The 20,129-nt window shown below is 35.2% G+C and overlaps 1 protein-coding gene across 4 annotated transcripts; it reads right to left on the bottom strand.

Annotated features, from left to right (window-relative positions):
* Positions 1–4,412: 4,412 nt before the first annotated feature.
* LOC107618826 (polycomb group protein EMBRYONIC FLOWER 2-like) lies at positions 4,413–18,257 on the bottom strand. 4 transcript variants are annotated; one of them, XM_088500077.1, is made up of 16 exons: positions 17,514–18,257; positions 16,871–17,010; positions 16,585–16,763; positions 16,257–16,289; positions 16,009–16,040; positions 15,395–15,447; positions 15,238–15,291; positions 15,087–15,146; positions 14,488–14,534; positions 14,279–14,403; positions 8,370–8,532; positions 7,742–7,790; positions 7,233–7,316; positions 6,346–6,425; positions 6,141–6,230; positions 4,413–4,728 (listed from the first exon to the last, which is right to left on the bottom strand). In XM_088500077.1, exons 1-16 carry the CDS (start codon positions 17,647–17,649, stop codon positions 4,716–4,718), a joined length of 1,338 nt encoding a protein of 445 aa, XP_088356203.1. In that variant the 5' UTR covers positions 17,650–18,257; the 3' UTR covers positions 4,413–4,715. The 4 variants fall into 4 exon arrangements, with proteins under 4 accessions (XP_088356203.1, XP_016176482.2, XP_088356202.1 ...); XM_016320996.3 differs by having other exon boundaries at positions 4,413–4,691; XM_088500076.1 differs by having other exon boundaries at positions 4,413–4,691; positions 8,370–8,523.
* Between the last annotated feature and the right edge of the window lie 1,872 nt (positions 18,258–20,129).

Below are 20,129 nucleotides of genomic sequence, written 5' to 3'. Positions count from 1 at the left end.
TATATCTATAGAAACCGCTACTACCAGTAGCAGTTTATCAAAACACGTAATCCGCTATAGCCAGCAGTGGTTTACATGCGAATGGGGGAACACAGAAACCGCTAGAGGCTGTCGCGGTTTCTGTTTGTTGATGCTTGGCCATAAACCGCTAGAGGCTTATGTGCGTACACCGCTAGAGGCAGTAGCGGTTTATGTGTATTGGGACATGTGCGTACACCGCTAGAGGCTTACGTTGATTAGAAAAAAAATGTTTGTTTATGCTAAATTAAGTTACAAAAAGATTGAGAGAAAGAAAACGGAGTATATATTTTTTGCAATTATATGATTTATATGGATAAAAAATGAAGTAATTTTTAAAGAAAAAGTGTATGCTTTAGTGAATTTTTTACTAAAAATAAATTATTTTATCATTCATGAGTTTTAGAAGGGATGAAGATAAAAAAAAATTTAGTCTTAGTTTATATATTTTAGTACTCTGTGAGTACTCACTCTTTGATTTGCTATTTAATCTCATTTTAATAATAAATACAAATAAAAAATTATTACATGCATATTTATATTTTTTATTTTATTCATCAAAATTATGATGTTATCACTATTAATAGTATATACCATTAATTATCATTTCACAATTAATGGTATATACTATTTAAATAATATTATAAATAAAAAATTTAATTTATCATTTCACAATATAATTTAAAAAATATAAATATGCATGTAATATAATTACTTCATTTTTTATTCATATAAATCGTATGATTGCAAAAAATATATACTCCGTTTTCTTTCTCTCAATCTTTTTGTAACTTAATTTAGCATAAACAAACATTTTTTCTAATCAACGTAAACCGCTGCTGTCTCTAGCGGTTTACGCACATGTCCCAATACACATAAACCGCTACTGCCAGTAGCGATTTATGGCCAAGCATCAACAAACAGAAACCGCGACAGCCTCTAGTGGTTTCTGTGTTCCCCCATTCGCATGTAAACCGCTGCTAGCTATAGCGGATTACGTGTTTTGATAAACCGCTATTGGCAATAGCGGTTTCTATAGATATATGAAACAATGTATTTGCGTTTTCATTTTTAAAACAATGCAATTACGTAAATTTGAGAGACAAATAATTTATTTATGTAAATTGCCCTAGAGTGGTTGAAGGAATGAGAGAAATAGAGAAAGGAAGAGGGAGGAGGGAGAACTCTTTAATTCTGGAGGGAAATATTTGATTTCAATTGCAACGAGGGAGTGACATATAACACATTTTGGTTGTAAAATTAGTAAGGATGAGAGAATAACTCTTTAATTTTGGTGGAAATGATTTAATTTCAATTACAATGAGAGAGTGACATGTGGCACATTTTGGTTGTAAGGAGGAGAGGATAATTCCTTAATTTTGGAGGGAAAAATTTGATTCCAATTGCAATGAGAAAGTGACATGTGGCACATTTTGGTTGTAAAATTAGATATATATAATAGATTTAATATATATAATTGATTAAATTGTGTTTTTTTACAAAATTAAATCAGACAAATTGATTTGGCCAAAAAATCGGTAAATTAAATCTTGAATCGGTCTAAATTAATATTTTTTTTTATAAAAAGTGACTACAATATTTCTATTATAGAAAACGACTAAAATACTCTTATTATTATTATTATTATTATTATTATTATTAATTTTGAGAACCGTAAATTCAAACTCTTCTCTTCTCTTTGTGTCATCGTAGGGTTAAGATTTAGGATTCTCAATATTAATTATAAGAATCATTTTCTAAAAAAAAAATAATTTAGACCGATTTAAAATTTGATTTATAAATTTTTTGGTCAAATCGATTTATTTAATTTAATTTTGATAAAAATAACACCATTTAATCAATTATATATATTAACTTTTAATTGCTAAAAAATATCTTTAAAAAAAATATTTTAGATTTCTTTATCTATTGGCTTCCTTTTCTTTTATGTGTTAGATGAGCTAGATATATATAAAAGATAAATTTTGTTTTTAATTGAAATAAAACGAAAATTTAAAAATTGTTTCTATTTTACATATATTCTAAAAGATGTCCTTAACGAGAATAATATAATATATTGTTTTGTCCATTGATGGATAACTAAGTTGACAATGTCTTGCATACATGCAAGAACATCAATTTTCAGAAACATTCTTAAATCCGTAAAGCAAAGTGACAAACATAGTATTTGTCTCTCGAATTCATCACTAAAAAGGACAGAAAATACTTTACTTCTTCCTTTGGAATACGATACATTAATGAGTATACCTAAGAGTATCAATTTGCAAAATAACCTCATAAACATGCTTTTAAAATATTCAAATCAAATATAAATTGACCTATTCAATTTAGATACTATATTTTTTTTTCTTAATAAAAAAAGTAAAGTTGGTTTTATTGTTAATCATCCACACATTTCAATTTAGATTCTTCTTGTTCCAAGGCCATTGTTATTATGGGCAGGGCTTACGATAGTCCAAATAATAACAATAATCTAATGATAAATAAAGTAGGATATACTTATATATGCACCTTATACTCTATGATGCATTACCCTTTTCATTTTGGTCAAATTTTATTTAAAAAACAACACGCGCACACATACACACGTTAACACATAAGTAGGCGTGATAAGAAAATATAATATGTATACTAGTACTTTTAGCTAGAATCACTTATAAAATTTAACCATTCAATAGAGATTAGATTTTATTTATTTATATGAAATTCTTACATGTTCAAAGGCGATTAGGTGATCAAATTTTGTTTCTGCAACACTAGAAAATATAATGATAAGTTATTCATAATATCCGAATAAATGATATGTACGAAACTCTCAATTTTTTTCGGATAGTTTGTACGAAAATCCCGTTACTTCTAAACTATATTTAACCATATTTATATTTTTTAAAAAAACTAAAAAATGTATAACAACATAGGACATTAGATTATCTAAGTCCAAAACTTAGCTAGCATTGGCTCCCAAGAACATGGTTATCACGGTTTGGAAATAAAAGGGGGGAAAAACACAAACACACACGACAGACTCATGAAAATGACCAAGTATGAAACTGCAAAGACATCAAATTAATAATGAAAAACAAGACATGTAAAGATTGTATGGAACTTTCACATGAAACAAACTCCAAAACAAATCAGGAATATAATATTCCATCTTGCCAAATAATTTCTTCGCCTACATCCCGCAGAAAAATGTACTAAAGTATGGAACCTTTTATCCCTTTACAAATTTATGGTACAAATCCAGATAGTGAATTGAGAATACCATACAAAAGGGTATAAATTTGAAATGAAAAAAAATACCCCACAGTCGGTGACAACAATTTATATACAAGGTTAAAACTTATTCATGCAAAATTGATAACTAAAAAATATTATATATAATTTAATTAAACATATGAAATTATTTCATAGTTTTCAATTATCAACTTTAAATAAAAGATCACTACATATAAATCTTTACATATAAATTTTTACCTTTATATTTTGTGAAAAAAACAATGGTCCTCTTTTTCCATATATATATATATATATATATATATATCATCTTGTCTTTTGTATTTATTAAAAGGGATTTTTCAGTCAGGAACATAGACCTATCTTACGTGGAGAGAGGATACTTGTCACCACTGAAATTAAAAAAAAAAAATAATCAAAGTTGTATATTATATATATTTACTCTTATTATAATGTTTTTGTTCCCATAATAAATTATAGATGATTTTTTAAAAATTTATCTTTAAAAAATAATTTATTTAATTGAACGAAACATGCAGCAATATTTACCTTGTTAAATCTGATTTAATATTAAAACTCAAAATAAATAGAACTGCTCAATAAAAAAATTAATTAGTGATAATATATTTTTTAAAACTAACCAATTAGTTAATTATCAAACTAAAAACTTAATTTTTTAAACACATAAAATTATCAATGTTTTTTTTTTGTCTTCAAAAATCATTTGATATAAAAAAGAACATTATCTGTTTATCTATCTATTAATTAATATTATTTATTTTAACTCTTAAATAATCATATTTGTAACCGTTGTTTTTGTTGAAAAGGTTATTTTTTTTTTCCATAAATATTATAACAAATGAATTCTCTAATTGAGTGGAAGGTATCAACAGTTAAGTTTTTCTAATACTTAAATATAATTCTAACTTCAAATTATAAATACTAGTATATTAATAGACATATCATACCTATTGATTAGTTCTTTTATTTATTAAATATGTAAAAATAATAAAAATACAATTAACTGAAAATATGAGATAACAAATTGCTTATAATTTAACTAAAATTTTGAGTTCAGATTTTAGAAATAAAAAAAAATATTTTTTCAAAATTGTATATAATAAAAAGTATTTTTAAAAAAAAGTTGCGCACTAATTCTTTTTAATTTCTATATCTCTAATTTTCTATTACATAAAGTATAAACATTAATATTCAATAAAATTTATTCTAATATATTTTCGTCCCCACTATGAAAATTTTATGGATACGTCATAGAACGAGAATGAATTATCTTTAACTATTTATTGGCGCTGATTTCTGCCTCATATTGTTGAAGAATAAGGCTGCATGAATTAATGGTCCGTGCATGTAGAAGACCATGATTCCATAATTTGATGGAAAGCAACCTCCAACACCTACCAACAGGACCAAACTTGTTATTATTTGCAAATCCTGAAACATCCAAAATATATATATGATGATAATGAAGCATGACATTTTGATTGAAGGCTAAGTCATAAAGAGGATAAAAGAACATATAATACAGAGCAAAGTGTCAACTTATTCTTCCTTCAAATCCAGATTTGTGTCTCTCACTCTAATATAAAACAGCTCCTTTCAATATGCATCTATATATTAAGACAACGTAATTTTACTCGAATTTTGGTTTCTCACATTTGTCTCACGATTTTGTAAATAATAAATTTAAAGATAAAGTATATTTTTTGTCCTTGAAATTTGTTAAAAGTTTAGAAAATATTCTTAAGTTTTATTTTGTTTCAACTTTGTCCAAAAAATTTTCAATTTGTATCGAATATATTCCTGGCGGGTAATTTTTTCAAAAAAATTAGAATGAATTTAGCAACAATTTCACAAGAACAACCTTCAACACAACCAACTCAAACATAGGTATCATGCATTATTACTAGATTGGTCCTAAACCTTCTCAAAATTTGACTATTTGGGATATATTTGATGTAAATTAAAAACCTCAGAAAAAATTGAAACAAAATACAACTTAAGAGTATTTTTGAAATATTTTTCAAACTTTAGAGACAAAATATATACTTTACCCGAAATTTAAAATGGTTATAGAGCAGACTAGAGTCAAACCCAGTCTCTTCAAGTAATACTCCATATATATGAAGCACGAACAGCGACAAGAACATGGGACACAACACGCAGGCACACTAATTTCAATTTTTTTTGAGACACAAAAACATGCCATATATATTAAAATATAAACTGCTTTAGATAAATTGTAACAATATCTTGATATTTTATTAAAATTAAAGCACAAACTAATTTTTTTAATGTCTTTTTTAATTATATAAATCATGTAAGAATTGTTTGTATTAATGAATAATAAGAGTAATATTAGGTAATCAACCTTTTTTTCAACCAACATTAGCCGATATATTTAAAACTATTTTATTTATCTTAAATCTTAGACATTAAATCATAAACATTTAACTCTAAATACTAAATTATAAACCTCAACATTAAAGTTGACTAATGTTGGTAACTAAAAGTTGGTTCCTTATACTTTCTCATAATATTATATATTTTTTCTAAGCTAATTTAAGAAAAGACCAGAGAATAATATGAGACACACCGACACATGATGATTTTTGGATATGTCCAAGCGTTTCTGCAGAAGTATTTTTATTTTTTATTAAGACACAATCAGACATAAAAGATTCAAAGGCATGTCGAAATGTGTCCAACACGACAACTCAATGAAGTGTCCGTGCTTCATAGCTCCTTGCGGATTTTTCTAAGCTAAAAAGTGGCCCGACATGCAACACTAGTATAATATAAAATGAGAGCACTCTGATACAAGAAAAAAAGGAAAGGCTAGTTACCAAGTCAATTTGGAGCACTCTAGAAGCTCATAGCCATGGACTTTTACAAAAGCCTCACATGCCCATGGAACATGACCATTAGCCCGCACCCTGCCACATGAAAATAATTGATGCTAGAAAGTTTAAAATCGAATGAACAAGTCTATCAAAACAAGGAAGATGCAACGAACAGAGAGCGAATAGAGTCAAAATGAAAAGAACTTACCGTTGCTTTCGAATAAACGAGTTCCACATATGCATGAATTTCTTCTCAGCATTGGTCACATTGTCAAAATTACCAAGCCTCTGCAAGGTATCAAAATGTTTCAATGAATCCTCAAAACGTAAAGTATGAAGAAATACTAAAAGGTGCAATAGATTTCATATTCACATCCCAAAGCCTCAAACTAAACCTATACAATGATCAAGCAGAAATTTAATTGTCATATTAGAATCACAAATGGTAATTAAGCTCTCCTAACAAGGTCTAAAATTCGATTAAACCATCCAATTTAAGTGTTGGTAAAGTATATTCTTTTTGTTCCTGAAGTTTTCGAAAAGTTTCAAAAATATCAACGTTTAATTTGTTTCAATTGTGTCCCTATTGTTTCAAATATGTCTCTTAACCCCGAAGGGTATAATTGAAACATATTTGAAACTAGAGGAACAAAATTGAAACGTTAGGGTAATTTTAAAACTTCTCGAAAAATTCAGGGACAAAAAAGCATATTTTATCCTTTAAGTGCAGTCGATGTAAATCCAAACAACAATTTGTTAAGAAACGGCATATAAAGTAATTAGGAGACTCTTATGGGTTAAGTAATTAGTCACATCGCTAACATGTAAACACTATTAAGTAGAAGGTTTTTGGGTAAACGGCAAAATATTTCCCTACAGCTTTTCTCTGTTCTTTCTTTCTCCCTTTGAGACACTAGTCTTTCAAGAAGTTAATAATAAAAGTAACAAAGAACTACTGAGCCTCATAGCCACAGGGCCATCCAAGTTTTACCCAAAAGCTTTACCAGACCATTCTTGTATCACAAGTGTTACATTTAAAAAGGTAAAAAAGATTATAAATTTTAAAACAAGGATCATATATATAATCATGCATACCCTTAGCTCTTCAAAATCAGCAACTTCATCATCAACTTCATCCTCACTATCTCCTTCTGATAGAACTTCTTCAAGTTCCATTGGCTTGAAGAACAAATAAATAAATGAATGAAAATGGAAATGAGGAAAATATTTGTCCGACATAATAAACCATTAAAGGGCATGTAATTACATATTTTGATTTCTTTTGAGAGAGAGAGAGAGAGAGGGAGATTTTTCTAAAATATAGAATTGCTAGCATACTCTATTAAGAACTTTCCATTTGATGGACAAAAACATACTTTTGGTAAAAAATTTCTATTCGCATCCCCAACATTATCGAACCGATGATCTAAAATCACATTTATTATCCAACCAATTGCAACAAATAGAACAATTTCCACAGGAAGATACAGGGTATAGGCCTCTTATTGTACTCAGATCGTGGTTTTTCAGGATGATTTATATGTGGTATGTCAAGGAAACTGAAGTGCAGAACAGTAAACAAATAAATGGCAACCACTTATTACCTGGTATATGCGAGAGTGATAGAATTTTCGCTTGCTCAACTGGGAAAGGCTGAAACGTTTTCGAAGAACTATGTCAGAGCTGCGTACATCAAGTAATTTACAGGAAAAAAGATTTATGATCACATGTAGAGAATGACATGACAACTTATTTCAACGCTTCCTATATACCAGTCCAAATATCATTTAGGCAGATCAGTTTTATTCCCTCTTAGTAAATATTGAGAAAACCTACATCTCAATCCCTGAAAACTTCTGATAGTATTATATTTGTCCTTCAAATAAAAAACACACATTTTGGTTCCTGACTGTAACAGAAAATATTAAGACAGTAATTTTGAACTTGGAAATAGAGTGGAAAATGAAGTTCAGGCATAAAAACATTGCAAATAACATGAACAAATCAAAAGTAAACAAAACCCAAATAAATAATCAAAATCCACATACAATTAGCTCCTACAAATTAGCAATGCCTTTAATTGCAAATGAAGATATCTAGCTCAACTTGAGCACTAGCTTAATTTATTAATTGATTTATACAACCAAGTGGTTTCGCAATATAATTAGGCATCTAACAATATCCCAAAATGTAAGAGCTCATATATGTATTTTCATATGCCAAAGAACATACATTTGTGGGTCAATGTTATAACGCTGAATTGTAGACTTCCGTGTTATGGCATCCGGTAACACAGCATGATTCAAAAGAGCATTTTCATCTGTCAGTGGTTCCGGTGGGACACAGTCTTGATCAGGTTGAAATGGTACAATTGCGGTTGAAATCCCTGCGATGTCTAGAATTTCATGACACATTCATCACACTACAACACTGATGCTACCATAAATATCCCATAAGATATGTTACCCTTTTCCCTTTTTATCAGCAAGATTATTTGGAAAAAAGTTATCAAAGCCCATATGAAATAAGTTAACAAGCATTTCTAAAGGGGAAAAACAAAGACGGGAGTTTTCAACTTTAAGTTGTAATCAAATAAATTATGACTAGTTGTTCTGATCACTTTGACTTATGTAACAACCATCTATGAATTATAAAAAATTTTGAATTAACTGTCAGATTTTCTTGGCTAATTAACATTGTGTGCATCTGATAGAACCAGCAATAGTAGAACGGGTAAGCTTTATTGCTGCACAGGGATGGCCAATTAGCACTCCTTAGAAGGTTCTACACAGTTGGAACTACCAACTCAGGGAGAGGGATTCTCTCCAGTTTCTAACAGAATTCATAACAGAAAATACACATAAACTAAACTAACTATAACCTAGCTATTTATAGGCAGTGAGTAATAGAGTCTAACAACCTATCAGCCAACTGGAACATGCCAACAACTCCTAAAACTGTCACTTAACCGCTACTTACCTCTCCTTTTGTAACACATCCCAAACCTGATAGTAGTAGGCGTCTCTCTATCAATACTCCCCCTTGGACAACCACCTTGTTCTCAGGGTGAAACTCCGGAAAGGTAGCCCGCAACGTCGCTGCTCGCTCCCAGCTGTCCTCACAAGGAGAGATGCTCACCAAGCGCACCAAATACTCCAAAACCCCGTCCTCTGTGGTTCGCGATGCCACGATTCGAGACGGATGCATCACCAGTTCACCATCCTCAGCCAGCCCCGGTGGAAGCGTCTACACCTGCTGCTGCGGTGTGGGACGGCCTTTTTCAGCTTGCTAACGTGGAAGACCGGGTGAAGTCTGTACCCTTGAGGCATGGCTAACCTGTATGCCACCGCCCCTATCTTCTCAATCACTAAACGGTCCATAGTAACGAGGGCTCATCTTTCATTGACCTTCCGCGCTAGTGTCCGCATCTGACAAGGTTGCACTTTCAAATAAACCCACTCATCAGGCTTGAACTCCACATCCCTTCGATGCCCATCTGCTGCTTGTTTCATCCGCTGCTGAGCCTGCACCAATCAGCTCTGCCAAAACAGCATCCCTGGCTGCAGTCAATGCTGCCACCTCCTCAACATGCGATGGAAAAGTCTCTCCACGGAAAAGAACAGGTGCTGGCACACCATAAAGTGCTTGAAATGGTGTTGTCTGGGCTGAGGCATTGTAGGAGGTATTAAACCAAAACTCAGCCCATGGTAACCACTCCAACCATTTCCTCGGGTAGCCACCCACAAAGCACCGCAAATAAGTCTCCAAACAGCGATTCACCACTTCGGTTTGGCCATCGGTTTGCGGATGAAATGCCGTGCTGTACTTCAATTTTGTCCCAGTAGCTTGGAATAGTTCGGACCAAAACTTACTCATGAACACCCTATCCCTATCCGATATGATTGACTTGGGAAACCCGTGTAGTTTAACCACCTCCTTAATAAAGGTTAGTGCCACCTCCTTGGCTGAAAACGGATGAGCTAGGGGGATGAAGTGAGTGTATTTAGTTAACCGTTCGACCACTACCAGGATAGTATCCATGCTTTTGGATTTTGGCAATGCTGCCGCAAAATCCATTGTAACATGCTCCCAAACTCTTTCCGGAGCTGGTAGGGGCTACAACAGCCCTGCCGGTTTCATCTCGGCATACTTGTTTTGCTGGCAAGTGTGGCAACCCGCAACATAATCCCTGATCCTTTGCCTCGTGCCGCGCCAATGAACAGCTGCTGCCAACTGCTTATAGGTTCGAAAGAAGCCTGAATGTCCTCCTACCCCACTATCATGGGACTCAGCCAGCAAAAGTGAGATCTGAGAAGAATTTGCAGTCAAAACTGCTCTCCCTTGATAAAACAGCCTACCTTGTGTAAGAAACACCCCGGATAGTCATCCAACCCCTGCTACAGGGCGACCACGATCTTTTGTAGCTCTTGGTCGAGAGCCACCTCCTCTTCCACCGTTTCCCAAAGGTTCATATGCACTACTGAGATTGCCCTTGCCATCATTTGTCGTGACAATGCATCTGCCGCCTTATTCTCAAGGCCTGGCCGGTATCGGATCTCAAAATCCAAGCCTAACAATTTAGTAGTCCACTTCAAGTAAGCTAGGTCCATGAGTTGCTGGTCTGTGAGGAATTTCAGACTTCACTGATCTGTGAGAACAATAAATTGGCGACCCAACAAGTGATGCTGCCACTTTTGGACAGCGAAGACAATGGCCATCAACTCCCTCTCAATGCAGATTTTTGCCGGGCCCTTGGAGATAGTGCTTGGCTTAGGAATGCTATTGGTTTGCCCTGCTGAGACAGCGCCACACCCAACCCCTCACTCGATGCGTCAGTTTCCAACACAAAGTCTTGATTGAAATCCGGAACTGCTAGGCTACGTTTATTTCTGAGAATAGGACAAGACAAGACACTTAAAATAAGACATAAAAGACAGAGACACAATTTTGTGTTTTTGTATTTTATTTGGTAATAAACTAGAACAAATTATGAAAATCCAATTTATTCTCATTTTTTTCCATTCAAAAAATTTGAGACGAAAAATATAATAATGAAAAATATAATTATGAAAAATTAACAAAAATAATAAAAGAAAAAATGAAAAATAAGTCGTGTCCTTGATAGTGTTTCTGTGTCCTTCCTATCAAAATGGACACAAAATACACTAATTCAGTGTCTCTGGACGCAATGTCTCTGTCCATGTCTCCTCTGTCAAATACGATTTTGTGTCTGGTATCCCTATCTCAGTGTCCTGTCTCTGTAAACAAACGCAACCCTAGAGTCGGTAGGTCTGCCATTAGCTTCTTCAATCTCTCAAAAGCTTCTTGGGCCTTGTCATTCTGTTCAAATGCATTTCGCTTTGTCAACTCCGTCAACGACCTGGTGATAACCCCATATCCTTGCACAAAACGCCTATAATATCCGGTAAGGCCCACGAATTCCCATAAAGCCCGCTGGTCCATAGGCACCGGCCACTCTAGCATCGCTGTGGTTTTGTTAGGATTAGTCGAGACCCCTTGTGCCGAGACGATGTGACCTAAGTATTCTATCAAGCTCACTGCGAATGTGTATTTCTTCTCATTCAACACCAACTAGTTCTCCAATAAAATCTGGAAAACTTGTTGGAGGCAAAGGGCATGGCTCGCCATATCATGACTATAGATGAGAATATCATTCAAAAACAAGATGAATTTCCGTAATAGAGACTTAAGAATGACATTCATCAAGTCTTGGAAGGAGCTAGGGGCGTTGTCAAGCTAAAGGGCATGACTAGAAACTCATAATGGCCCTCATGAGTGCGGAAGGCGGTCTTGTGGATGTCTTGATCCCTCATCTGAATTTGGTGGTACCCAGATTTTAAATCCAGCTTAGAGAAAACTATAGCTCCGGCCAATTCATCGAGTAGCTCATCAATGATGGGGATAGGAAATTTATCTGGCACCGTAATACCATTTAACGCCCTATAATCGACACAATCTCCAGCTGCCATCCTTTTTCTTCACCAACAATATCGGGATAGCATAAGGGCTGGAGCTTGGCCGAATTATCCATGAGGCCAGCATTTCTCTCACCATTTGTTCAATCACTGATTTCTGATGGTGCAGGTAACGATAAGGTCTTATATTCGGGGCTGAAGCTCATTCTCTCAATGGAATGGCATGATCATGGTGATAGTGCGGTGGCAGCCCTGGTAATGTCTGAAACACCTTAGCATTAGAAGCTAACACCGATTGTATCACCTGTGGCACCTGCGATACAGCGGCAGCTTGCAAAGTCATGGGCCACAGCTGGACCATAAATCCCTCTCCTCCTTCTTGAATGGACAAAACTGCAGATTGAAGGTGCATGCCTCCATAGCACAGCTCCGGGTCCCCCCTACAAAGTAACCATGTTGTCCCCATTCCGAAATCGAAGGCGTGATTTTTTGAAGTTTGTGATGACGTCTCCCAACTTATCTAGCCACGCCAGCCCCAAGACAAACTCGGCTTCGTCAGTTGGGAAAATGAAGAAGTCTTCCTTGATCGTCAATTCCTTGAATTCGAGAGATAAACACAAACACCTTCCTTGTCCCCCTTTATTGCTGCTGTCCGCTACCCTGACCTGGAACTTGGGTGTTGCCAATCCTTAGGCCCAACTCGGTGACGATTTCCGGTGTCGCGAAGTTGTCCGAAGCTCTACAATCTATGAGAACACATACACGGCGGCCATTTATCTCTGCCCAGGCTTTGATTGACTTGTGATGTCCACTCAAGCTCATGAATTTGAGTTCCAATTGTCCCTGCTACCCTGTTTCCGGAACTGCCTCATGCTATAACCAATCTGCTTCAAAGTCTGGCTCCATGATCAAAAGCTCGAACTCCCTATTCGTGCAAACGTGATCCTCGGTGTACGGTTCATCATAGAGGAAGCATTCCCCCCTGGCGCGCTTCACCCTATACTCCTCGTTGCTGAGATGTCTCAATCCGCGCCCTTGCTTGCTGCAGAGTTGGACGCTGTAGCAGGATGCACAGCTTTGGTGGCAGTTGAATTGGCAACGACGAACTTGGAAGACGGTGGTTTACTACGTCCGGATACTCCTCGCAAGGCAGCATTGCGGTTTTCTACCCTCTGTACCAGTTCCATCAACTCATCCACTGACTGGTATGAAAACAATTTACATTCTTCACCCACTTCCAATTTCAGCCCGTTCAAGAAGAGGTCCATCAGCAGTTCCGGTGTAATTTAGCGGAGAGGCCGCGTATGAAGCACGAACTGACCAATGTAGTCCCGGACCGAGTTCGTCTGTTTCAGCTTCGGTAGCGTTTGATACAGACTCTGCAGCCGTTCCGGTTGAAAATACCGTAGCAGCGCCACACTGAGGAACTGCCACTGAAGCACCGGCGCCGTCGCCTCCCACCACCTGAACCACGCGAACGCCCTTCCTTCCATCGCAAAGGTGGCGACCGTGAGCCATTCCTCCATACGTTCAATCCAGACCACTGCGTCATCACCGCGGAAGATCGAAAGTTCCAACTTCCGGCATTGCTCCGGTGCGCTGCGGTTTCTGGCCGACGAGCCTGCGGCCAGGTGCGATCCCGGTGAACCACGCTCGTCCCGATTAGGCGCGCGATTTTTGAACGAATCCATTCTGGAATCGAAGCGCTACAGCATCTCCTGCATTGATCGGAACATCTCCTCCATGCACGACTCGATTGTGTCAAATCGTGTCTCCATTTTCCTCGATCTCGATTGCACCATTCAGCGTCGGGATCCTCAAGCTCAGATACCAGTTGATAGAACCAGCAATAGCAGAACTGGTAAGCTTCATTGTTGCACCCGGATGGTCAATTAGCACTCCCTAGAAGGTTCTACACAGTTGGAACTACCAACTCAGGGAGAGGGATTCTCTCCAGTTTCTAACAGAATTCATAACAGAAAATACGCATAAAACTAAACTAACTATAACCTAACTATTTATAGACAGTAAGTAATAGAGTCTAACAACCTATCAGCCAGCTGGAACATGCCAACAACTCCTAAAACTGTCACTTAACCGTTACTTACCACCTCTCCTTTTGTAACACAGCCCAAACCCGTTAGTAGTAGGCGTCCCTCTATCAACATCACTTATTAAAATGCTTGAAATAGTTGTAATACATACCATCAGCTTTCTCCAAAAGATCACCCTCTCCAGTTGGAATTTCGTATCGTAAGGCAAGTGGAGCTGCATCCTTTGCTCTTTTAGAAGGTTCATCCTCTGGCCGTATGCGCTTAAATGGTTTGGCACTGAAATAGGTTTTAAATGCATCTATATGAACGTATCTGTAGCCAAGTAAATCTCAGACCAGTGCAAAAACGAGAATAGCTTACCAAAAGTTAATAGCGCGCAACTTGGGATCAACAATTTTTGCAAAAATCTGGACGGAAATTAATTAACAAGTTATTAAAGTGAACAAATAATTTCAAATGAACTCATGCTATAAAAGCTCGGATAGTTTTGTCATGCTTAACTTGCATGTTTCTAGGAACCTCATCTTCTCTAAAGGGTAAAACAACCAACATGTATAATTTTAGACATTATATATAGCAAAGTAATGAAATCTTAAAAGATAGAGATGAAATCCACTAGATATTAGACAATACTTATACCAAAATAAAAGATTCAATACAAAAATAGCATAATGTAATAAAAAAAGTAATAGTTGAAGTATAAAAGTCTAACAACTTATCACTAATTTTAATAAAAGGTATACTTTAAAGAAGTATATAACTTTAGCGGTGGGTCATCCTAAACCCAACCCAAAATTATACCGGGTGAAAATTGCAAATGTGAATCTGACAAAAATAAGCCGGATCTGAACACTAAAGAGGCATCACACATTACATTCAATTCTGTTGTAAGAAAAAATATAATAAAACTAGACAAACTTAAATTTGAAAAAAAGAACTTGACATCAAACTGTTCAGACCTCAGATTTCCAGTTATCAGTTTTCGCAGATATGTTTATTGTCGGACAGTCCTCCCATGCCTGCAAAATGATTTATAATTGAAACTAACAGTTTAATACAGCTCAAGCCTCAAAGAATGTAAAGTTTGCCAGAGATCTGAAGAAGACTGACCAAAAATTCATAGTTGAAAAGATCATGTGATGCAAGCATGTGATATTTTATACCCTACAAACAGAACATGTCAGAAAAATTAAAAAATAAGTTTATAATTATCACATTAAAAATTAAATGTTTAAATTATCAGTGAGAACTCAAAAGCAGTGCTAACCTTGTAGCTTGCACATCTAACCAAACATAATGGACAGGAGAAATCCTCGGTGACTGTAATTAAAACTTTCTGTTACCATATAATCTGATTGCCAGGATGCATTGATATTATCAAGGAAAGAGATAACAATGTAAAATAAGAAATCTAAGCTTAGATATTTTTTTGGTTGCTGAAAATATGGTCAATTTCGGTTTCGATCTCTTCCAAACCTTTAGTTTGATTTGATCCCAATGATTTTAACATGTTTCGTTTCAAACACTATTGTACTAAATTCTGGTCCTTCATATTTTTTGTTTGGTGAATATAAATGTTAACAATTTACTTTTGCTTCTTATAAATATTACCACTCAATAACTACACTAACAGAATAGACATCGAAACACAACATTTTGAAAATATGTGGATTGAAACTAAACCAAAAACTTTGTAGAGATCAAATGCAAAAGTCACTATATTAATTACGAACTAACCCACAAACAACTATACTACACAACCATAAATGTTTAGTCAGCTACATGGATCAAACTACACTGATTGTTAACCCCCCCCCCCCCCCCCAAAACACCAAAATATAAAAAAAACCCCAAAAGAACATTAAAGAAGCATTATATTACCTTCAGTTCTCTGCAACTTATCATAGTAATACCTGTAATATAATTTGATAAAACAGAAGAATAATAAGTAGCAAAATTTCGACATTTCTTCTAAAAGCAAGTAACATGAAATATGCAAGAGATGCAGAAAACATAAGAACAAATGAGGTTTTCAGTACCACTGCGTATTTGCACCCATTAATAGACAGTCAATATAATCCCCATAAAAGAACCAGAGATACTATCATAAAGAAAATAAAATGTAATACCTGAAATTAAATTTCAGGTTTCCCTCCTTCAACCTGAATCATACAAGTTGAGAAGAAGTTAGAATGAAGACCACATTTATTTAATATGAAGTACATGATAATTCAAGCCAAATAAGACGAAAATACATCTAAATTTAGAGAAGAAAAGCTTTCATATTAAAAGATTGGTTTGGAAACTACACTACTTCACATTACCAATTAAAATATCTACTTTGCATTTAGCAGGTAAACCCTAAGTCCTAAACCCTAAATCAACAAAAACAAAATGAACCCCTCCTACCCCAAATTATTCATTGCAAAAGAAATATTATGAGAAAATGGTAACTACCGGGTCATACGCGATGCAAGTGCAGTTATGTTTGTATCATGGGAAGATTTTTCCTTTGCCCCAATCTGTTGGGCATACATTTTAATTTGCAATTGCGTTGATGTACTCTTTGGAAACCCATTCTCAAAATTATTTGGTGCTTGAACTGAGATGTTTTGCTCCTTATCTCGAGCACCATACTGCAGCATAAAGAAATTTATAAGGTGGCACATCTATCTTATTTGGAATGGAGAAAAATGTTTGAAATTATCGCTAAAGAAAGAACAATGAAGACAATATTAATTACCTTCAGTATACAAGGATGAAGATCAACAGTTGACACAGCCTCAGCTTGAAGTCCCAATCTTAAATTTGAAGATTCATCCCAGGACTGAAATTCTTTTTCGAGAGATACCTTCCCACATAAGCAGTAGTTTGCATCTCTTGCTATCAAGCACAGAATGAAATGAAATGAAAAGATGAATTCTAGCACTGAAGAGTGATTAAGTTCACAAATTAGTGAAACTACCAAGGTTCTAAAACTCGAAATGAACCTGTCATATAGCTGGTTTAATGGTTCAACTGCGCTTGAATTGGGTTAAATAAGAAAGATATTTTATTTATAAAAATATATATTTATATAATACAAATTATTCAATTATTATAAAAATAATTAATTATCATTACTATTTATAATCAAAAGATGCTAACATTTTCCCAAATAAAAAAATAACAATGATTATAATATTTTTTGGCCTTTAGCAACAAACTAATTTGACAAATTTTTTAGGCTTTAGAATCACAATCCAATTTTACATTGTAACCAAAATTTACCCTAATAATCTCTAATATTTTTTCCATAACTTCTCTTCCCATCTCAATGGCATCTGTCTCTTTCTCCCAAATTCCATTATTCACCCCTCAAGGGTCTTTTTTTTCATTATTCTCACTTGTAAAGGTCTTCTCTGTCCTCCTCGCATCGGCACCTTTGGAAAGGAGCTCGAACTGGCTAACTGGCAGAAGGAAGATGATTGAAGAAACCGCACGACGCTCACAAAGTTGCAGCAATGATGAAGCACTAAACATCAACGAATAGAAGAGAAGAGGAAGAGCAGAAATGGAGACCCTAGTTTGGAGGTAGAGTCTCTACTCTCTAACTCTATGGCTCTGCAATTTCTTTTTCCGAAAAACCTACTAGACCGGCCAAACTGGAAATGGTTCAATTGGTTTGCCGGTTTTTTATCGATTCAAAAGGTATTTTACCGGTTTGTGGCAGACAGGTTATGTATGTCAACCACACCGGAAGCCAGTTTCTAGTTTAACCTGATCAAATTACCAGTTCAGTCCAGTTCTCAGAACCATAGAAATTACCTAGGGGTGTGCATGGCTTGGCTCGACCCGAAAATCCGGCCCGGTCTCGAATACTTTAGGGACTATTTTGGTGTGATTTCACCGGGTCTAGGGCCGGGTAAGGGTCTCAAAAATAGACTCGGTCATTATTTCGGATCGGGACCGAATCATGGCTTGGGTCACCCGAAATTGACCCGGTGGCCCGGTCATCATACACAATTAATATTTTGTATTATTAGTGATGGATGATGGCTATTTTTATATGGAATTTAAGTATTGTAAACCTTAATATTTTGTGTTATTAATTATTATAAGACTATAAGTTAATGTTTTATGTTTAAAATGCATAAGATTTTAGACTAATGCATAATATTGTATTATTTATATTGATTTAAATATTTGGAGTTATTAGATAATATTAATATTGATTATGGTTATGCTTTAATTTTAGAGAAGAGTTGGTTCTTGTTATATTTTTCTAAGTGAATTTTACCATGTCAAATAATGGTTGGAGTCTTGGAAATTTGGATATTTTCACATGCTAGCTTATAAGAAGGTATCAAGGTAATGTAATGTTAACGACCCGGTTTTTACCCAGTATAATCGTGGCCCAAAAGTGTATAGGTTTCATCGGGTCTAGGGCCGAGTTCGAGTCTAATAAATAGGCTCGGTATATATTTCAGGTCGGATTTGGATCACATCAAATCCGGTTTCACCCGGTCTATGCACACCCCTAAAATTACCCATTTCATTAAAATCAACACGGGGGGAGACCTGTTACTACATACTAGACCTTGAAACATCAGCTTCTTTTCTAAAATAAAATCACAGAAAATCTAATTACATAAGAGTTAGGAGGGTAAAAAGAAGGAAAATATATAATCAATATAGCAAAGGTGAATAGTCTCTCGACATATCTAGAAGAGAAACTCTATAAAATAATCTATTCAGTCTTTTAATCTTTAATAAAGCATTAGTTACAAATCATTTCATTTGCACACTGCAGAATTATGATACTATTCTTTTTAAGAACCAAAATAAAAGCTTATGCTTTTAGTTGCAACATATATGAATTGCTTATGATCTCTTACACACATCAAGCCTCAAAGTAAATTTTTAAGCACTTAATTGAGCAGGTTATTATTCAATCGGGATCGAAGAGTGTCATCGTGTGTGTGAACATGTGTTCATGTGTACATGTGGTTCAACAAATATAGTTCTGAAAATTGAACCAGACTGACCGGTATAATTGGGCTAATCGGAAACCAGTCACCAATCGATTAGCCTCATGAATCTCCTGACAAAAAATCAGTTACAGAACTGGTCAAATCGACAGCTAACTGATAAACCGATAGAACCGGCCGGTTTATTAAAGGATTTCCAGTTCGGTAAACCATTCCAAAATGGCGCCGTTTTCACCTTTTAAAAAAAAAAAAGGAAAACCCTAAATCCACAATGCAACCCAGTCCCACACTCCCACTCCTACTCCCGCTCCTCTCCCTTCTCTCTTCTTTGAAACTGAAGTGAAAGTTTGAAATTGAAAGAACAAAGAACCTACAGCCACTGCAGCCACCGCAGCCTGCAACCACTGCAGCCCCGCAGCCCCCACAGGCACCACATCCACTGCAGCCATGCAGCCACCGCAGCCCTGCTTCGTTATCATCGCCGAGCTCTCTCTCTCTCTGTATCCGTTGGTATCGCCGTCTCCATTGTAGCCCCGCAATCCTAAAGATGTCGTCGAACTCTTGAAGCTTCTCGTCCACCACATTGGAACGTTGCTTCCACAATTATTTGATGGCACCACCAAAACCAAATTCGGAAGCACCAAAACCATTTATTGAATTTATATATTTAAAATTATATATAAGTGTTTTAATAATTTTATTTAATATTTAATTAAATTGGTTGAACCTCGGTCGAACCAGTAAATCATTATTAAACTAATGACTTTACTGGTTTATTGACCGGTCCGATTCTCGCAACCTTAGTTCAACTAATAGCAAGGTAACAACAATATGGTCATTTGCAGCCAAATTTTACATTTCATATATAAGCAATAAAAGCATATCTCACATTTAGATGAATTCGGAGCTAAAGGCACCAGGCTTACATTGACCCCGGATGGGAAATTTGGGTTCTCCACTGCAAGTAAAAAAGAATTTAGCAAGAATGATATTATATTATATTGCATGTGTCATGTGTGTGTACAGGATTAC

Source organism: Arachis ipaensis, chromosome B9 (assembly GCF_059453495.1).
Source record: "Arachis ipaensis isolate K30076 ecotype BB chromosome B9, ASM5945349v1, whole genome shotgun sequence".
Lineage (NCBI taxonomy): Eukaryota > Viridiplantae > Streptophyta > Magnoliopsida > Fabales > Fabaceae > Arachis > Arachis ipaensis.
Note: the sequence above shows the minus strand (reverse complement) of the source record. Positions and strands in the feature narration are given on the sequence as shown.

Bases quoted from the DNA above. Each gene is read 5' to 3' on its own strand.
- LOC107618826 (XM_016320996.3), bottom strand. From the start codon at position 17,649: ATGTTTAGTGCTTCATCATTGCTGCAACTTTGTGAGCGTCGTGCGGTT. The intron at 16,764-16,870 runs GTAATTAATATT...TTTATGCTGCAG, and splicing joins TTCATCCTTGTATACTGAAG to TATGGTGCTCGAGATAAGGA. The intron at 16,041-16,256 runs GTATTACATTTT...ATTATATTACAG, and splicing joins AACCTGAAATTTAATTTCAG to GTATTACTATGATAAGTTGC.